Source organism: Protobothrops mucrosquamatus, unplaced genomic scaffold (assembly GCF_001527695.2).
Source record: "Protobothrops mucrosquamatus isolate PMUCROS unplaced genomic scaffold, P.Mucros_1.0 scaffold102, whole genome shotgun sequence".
Lineage (NCBI taxonomy): Eukaryota > Metazoa > Chordata > Lepidosauria > Squamata > Viperidae > Protobothrops > Protobothrops mucrosquamatus.
Window position 1 is genome coordinate 174,875 of NW_015386475.1, and position 6,084 is coordinate 180,958.

The window sequence follows — 6,084 nt, forward strand, 5'->3', positions numbered from 1 at the left end:
TCAGGTGGCAGATGGAAAGGAGAGACGGCTTCTTGTGTTTTTAAAGTATACTGAAAATGAGATCCTTGACAGAGCCATGATGACTGAATTGATAATAGTTGCTGTTATTATATTTCCTTTCAGCAAAAGGTACTAAATGCCACTACATCATGATGACCTTGCCTGGGTGGGAAATGAAACTTCTGCTAGAAAACAACCAAGCTCCAAGAACTGAACAATTGAACCCTGTGCTCCATGTATTCTCTACTTGAAAGATGTTAACTACCACTACGTTGAGCATTACAGGGTATAAATAATATTGATGTTGGCAAACATGGTCCATCTCTAGCATTCTATCATTTTATTCAAAGTGCAATCAACTACTTTAAAGGCATAGAGAAAAGGATTGTGCTCCCTTTGTCATAGGAGATAAGATTCACTTATGTTACCATTAAATGCTTCAATGACTTGCTGAAGAGTTTCTAATGAAAGTCCACTGTATCCTTTGGCTAGGACATTTATCCTCAGAGCTAAGAGCATACGGCATCTCTCTGGAATCAAAGGCTTCCCAACCCCTGAAACAAAAATGTTCACTTCAAGATTATCAGGATGAAAATGATTGTAAAAATGGTTATGAAATAATTAGAAATGAATCATTACCTGCAGAATGTGACCGGACTAAGTTCACTTGCAGCTCCCTCAGAGAGAAAAGAGCAGAAAATAGTCAGTTCAAACTACATTATGAAATTAAATTTAATGCAAAAAGTTAAAAAAATTAAAACTATGGAAATTATTTCACTATATTAAAAATACCTTTGGCTCAAGCTGACCATTTAGAAGTTGTCTATATTTTCTAGAGTTTTCTTTTACAGCAGGGGTGTCAAATTGCCGGCCCATGGGCCGGTTGCATCATGCAGAGGCCGCACCCACTCCAGCTCCAGCAATGGGGAAAAAATCACAATACGTTGCTACACGTCATGTGACGTGGCGAGTTTGACACGCGTGTTTTACAGAGTTTAGAAAGAAATAAAAGTGACATACTGTAGCTTACTGTTTGGAATAACAGTCTGTGCAAACTTCCCAAAGCCTGTTGTAATACCGTAGACAACTGAAAGAAACAGATGCTTTATTATTATTATTAATAATAATAATAATATTTTTTTCAAGAAAGAGACTTAGATAGTCATGTTTATAGCAATGATTGTTTAGGTAGGACTGGCCTTTTGGGCTCTGTACTCCAGGGCTGTCTCAAATATCACTTAGAAAATGGTCAATGATAATGGCAGCAATAAAGAAGCAGATGGCAGGCATGCTGGCGTCACTACAATCAGTACTGTTCATTGCAGCAGCTTTATTGTTTTCTTCCTTTCAAAATGCTTTATAATCAGGGCAGACTCCTTGGGCGTGTACCTATTTACTTGCTGCAGTCTTTTGCCTGCAGTCCTAAATCATGCGGGACACATAATAGGGCATCTGAGAAGATGATATCACAGGTGAAACATTGTCTTCATGATACCTTTTTCATATCAGTGGGTTATTGTATTGATGGTCATGGTGGCTCCTTTCCCATTTTCTACCTTTCATTCTGTCCCAATGATTGCAACATAGCGGATGGGTCTTAATATTTTTATTATTTTATATTAAGAATATGTTTTCTCTTTTTCTACAGAAAGTGGTGTTTATTCCCAGCTGAACGTATGTGGCGTCAGAGCAGCAGATGCAAACTCAGTTCTATTTCTATTACTTCATTGCCACAATTTGGGTGTGTAATACTATAGGTGCATTTTGCTTATTTCAGAATAAGGTTGGCGGGAGGATTTTGTTTGCTCTCAAATTCTAGGGATACAAAGTAAGAAGCAGAAGAAGGGAAATATCGGTCTGTGCTCCCAGAAGATAATTTTATAAAATGAAAGCAATGGTTACCTCTTTGTTCACTTATAATACTTTCAATAACATCTCTGGATTTTTTGACTCTAGTTTCAGCTTCAGGAGTAAGCTGGAAAAATAAAGATCTTACTTATTTTGTGTTTTAATTATGGGTAAAGGGCAAAAACATCAAAATCTCTCCAGTTCTTTACCTTGATTTTATACAGCCCCTTTCCTAAATTGACCAAATCTTCTGTTGTCAAACTATTTCCATCTAAATAAAGATACTGAACAAAAGAACTGTGTGAGAGTGAATAACATGACATCAATAATGACAATCAATTGTAATCTGTGGAGCTATTGCTGATGCTTGGGCACAATCAAAGGCATTGAAGTGGAACTATCAGAGTTTCTCTTTCATTTCTCTTTAATTTTTATATTGCTCTTCCTTCTGGAGGACCACAAAACAGTTTATAAGAAAAAAATAAAAATAATCTTAAATTGAACCATTGTACTAGTAGGAACTATTTTCATGCAATTAAAAAAAACTTTATATCCAAAAGGCAGTCTTTCAGACTATTAAACTCTTAAAGTGCAATGCTTCTTTCCAGCATCTTTTTTAGGACTATGCCAGGGGTGTCAAACTGCCGGCCCACGGGCCGGTTTCATCATACCGGAGCCGCGCCCACCCCATTGCCAGCAATGGTGAAAAAGCTCCGATACGTCGCACGACGTCACGTGACGTCGCGAGTTTGACATGCCTGGACTATGCACAGTGGTAGGATTCAGCTGGTTAGCACCACTTTGGCAGAACCGGTAGCTAATTTTTTGTTGACCAAGCCCAGAATGGACTTCCGGAAGCAGCATCCACACAGACAACGGTTGTTCACATATTTGAATCCCACCACTGACTATGCAATCAACCAATTTACCAGACTTGAGAGTGTTAGGAATGTAGCTTCTTCTGTTTACTCAGAAGTAGTTCCCACTGTGTTTGATAGATCACAACCTAGACATGTACACAGAAGCATGTCATACTGTTGCTATGGTGGTGTATTATTGGAGCACTAAGGGTTTTTTTAGACAGTGTTGGAAAAGTAAGAAAACCAGGAAGCCTGCATATTTATCATCTAAATCATAGTGTAAAAGAAGAAAAAGCAAGGGATCGGGAGAGATCAGGAAGCAAACATATTTGGATTTATATTCCAAATTATGAAATATATATTATGGAGCAGGCTTTAATTTCAGTTCCCACTAATGTATGGTAATGGCCATTCTGGTTGTGATGCTGTTAATTTGATCACATCATGTGGGCATGAAATTGCTGAAGGCTGTGCTAACTCTTCATAAGTCACCTTTCCTCCATACCTGTTCCGGTTCTCTATATTTACTGTATCTGAAATAACATATAAGAAAAATAAACATGACAAGCTGATGGTTTACATTTTAGAATATTTTGGAGCATTTATTTTACTTTTGTTCATTTAAACTTCTTTTCAGGCTACTGCTATCAGCAAGAGAAAGAATACAGTTATGTACTAAACTAAATCTTTTCAACCTAGGAATCTTCAAAAAAAGATACATCTGAGAAATTTTTCAAAGGATACAAATAAATACCTTCTGGCTGAGAAGGAATGAAATCTGGGGACATTACATCTCCTTGTATCACTGGAGGGAAAGGGAAATTAATCACATGAGTACATAGATTTTCTTCATTTCTATGTCCAGATAAGTCATGCCTTCGTTATCTTTCTTTGATAAGAAGCATACCCTGCACATTCAGAATCAAGCACACTATATCCACTGGGTATTGTGTGGCATATACATTTAAATCATCATCACCATCACGCTAAATCATCCAAACCTTATTATGCCATTTCCCCATGTCTCTCTATGCTTTCTTTTTTCCTAATTCCCTTATTTATTTAAAAGCTTTGTATGGCCATCCATCTTAGAACAAAACTCTGAGCAGGTTGCAACAACAATTAAATTAAAAAAGCATAAAAAACCCCAGCCAATTTACATTCTCCCATCTCTACACCAGAAAATCAGTTCCTCGTGCTATTTTAATAGCAAACAGACATACACAACAATTTTGTCAGAAAGGTATGTGCAAATATTTATTATTTGCACATATCTTTTCCATATTGGTGATAATGGGCATTATGGAAATAGCAGTCCAATTTATATTGTTAACAATAATTACAGAAGGCTGATGCAAAAGCATCAGCCAAGAAACCAGATCCCTATATCAGAAACTGATTGTCAAAAATTTGATAGTGGGTTAGCAATAGGGAGAAATGATAAAGGACCAACAGCACAGAGACAATTGCGTTTCAGCTGAGATACAATTGCAGCTGAAATCTGGGATGTTATGATTAATGTGACATCGAAAACAGCAATTTAGATCTAATATATTTTCTTTCAGTGTATAAATAAGGAAAATGCATGGTTTGTAATATCCCTTCTAAAAATGCTTTTAAGATATTTGAAAGTAACTGTGACTAAAATATTGTATATTTAAACATAAACACGTTCCTGATGTTGGCTTCTCTGGAGAACAGCTTATATTGTTTCCTGCCATCTTTTCCCTTTCTGACCATTTAAATTCAGTTCCCTTTGATTTACACAAGATATTTTCTGACCTGTAACGTGCAGTTTGCTTACCAACTTCCACAAACTCATTGTCCTCTAGGACGTCCTCCAAGGCATCATCCTGGTCCAGCAATCCAAGTCCTTTGCTGCATCGTACATAGAATGTCACTTCTTCCACTGAAGCAAACCCTCCATTATCAGGCTTGTTTTTGACGTAACGCCTCAGAGCTTCTTTTCCCAGCCATCGCACTGTGCTTGCCCCACTTTGACAAGGGACAGTCAGCCATTCCCCTCGGACATGCACTGTGTACCTTGGCATACCTGTGTTCAGTTTGCTGTTGCCCTGTTACTAGAAAGCTTCAGTTTAAGGCTGAGCACCACTGCCTTCAGTCTAAGGCTGAGCACCACTCTGATCTACATTCTGCAGCACAAACCACCTGACTGGCTTCTACTGTCCCAATCAGAAGACTAAAAAGCCACCCACCCACCCACCCGGAGGTTCCCGGGCTCTGCAAATAAATCAACATATGTACATAACGGAGTTTGATGAAAAACATAGAGAAAGCAAGTCTTTGTAAATTAAATAAGCACCTCTAGTTGTCCAAATTAGCTCTGAAGCCTGTTTTGTTTCGTTTTTGTTCTTGAAAGAACTGCTTCCTAAACTCAAGTGATTCCAAATATATTAATTTTTGTAGGGTTAGGGTTAGGGTTAAGGTTAGTGTTAGGGTTGGGTTTTTTTTTAATATTTAGCAAACAGCATATTGTCTGGGTTCATGTATTTAAAAACAATAAGTAAGAGTTAATTTCTATATTATCATAATCAATATGTTAGTTAATCGCTCAATAGTCTTTTTCTTATTAGTATATATTCAGGGTTACATAGTACATATCATGTTCCTTTCTCTCTAACTCGCTTTTCTAGCCATTGGTAAAAATAAGTGATTCCAAATATTTGACTGAGTTTATCTGAATTCAAACTTTTTCCTGATGAATTTGATTTTCTATTAATTAAAATATCCTATTGCAAGTTAAATTTCTTTTTCCATGTACCCACTTTCAAAAGACTTACCTGCTTGAATAGCTAATGTTGTTATTCTTATATACTAGACAGGGTTCCCAAACAGGGGTGCGAGACGATATTCCAGGGGGTGTGAAAACTTGGGTTTAGAAGTTTCAAAATTATAGTGTATATGCATAATTCGTTGCCCTTATTTCGAACTTTTGTAAGGGGTGCAAGAATATATCAGAAGCGTTCTAGGGGTGCGGGCTATAGAAAAGATTGGGAACGCTGCACTAGAGGAATGCAATCTAAGATCACATCACTGAGTCTCCAGATGTATTCAAGCTCAAAAAGCTCTGAGACAATAACTTTCTATAAAAATATGTCTGATATTAAGTATGTTCAAGGAAAGCCCATGTGCAAACCCAAAATTTAGTTGACAGAGGACTTTCTTTTTTGTTGTGTAAAGAACCCTTAAGTTTTAGTCCGTAGCATTTCCCATTAAAAACAAATTGTTAATAGTTGCTTTGAACTCCGATTGCACCAAGCAGAGCAAACATTACTCAACTCAACCATATTTTTGTGTACTACAAAATAACTCTTTTGGTCTGTTGATAAAAGGAAGCAATAATGTGAATTCCTGA

At 37.0% G+C, this 6,084-nt stretch overlaps 1 protein-coding gene across 1 annotated transcript in view; it reads right to left on the minus strand.

The window, feature by feature from the left end:
* The window catches only part of HAL (histidine ammonia-lyase), an 18,577-nt gene extending 13,818 nt beyond the window's left edge, over window positions 1–4,759 (minus strand). Inside the window, exons 1-8 of the mRNA XM_015812642.1 lie at window positions 4,513–4,759; window positions 3,453–3,513; window positions 3,214–3,241; window positions 2,058–2,132; window positions 1,903–1,975; window positions 1,021–1,087; window positions 640–677; window positions 429–554 (exon numbers count right to left, since the gene is read on the minus strand). Coding sequence (XP_015668128.1) covers window positions 429–554; window positions 640–677; window positions 1,021–1,087; window positions 1,903–1,975; window positions 2,058–2,132; window positions 3,214–3,241; window positions 3,453–3,513; window positions 4,513–4,759 — 715 coding nt within the window. The remainder of the gene's footprint in view (window positions 1–428; window positions 555–639; window positions 678–1,020; window positions 1,088–1,902; window positions 1,976–2,057; window positions 2,133–3,213; window positions 3,242–3,452; window positions 3,514–4,512) is intronic.
* Window positions 4,760–6,084: the final 1,325 nt, after the last annotated feature.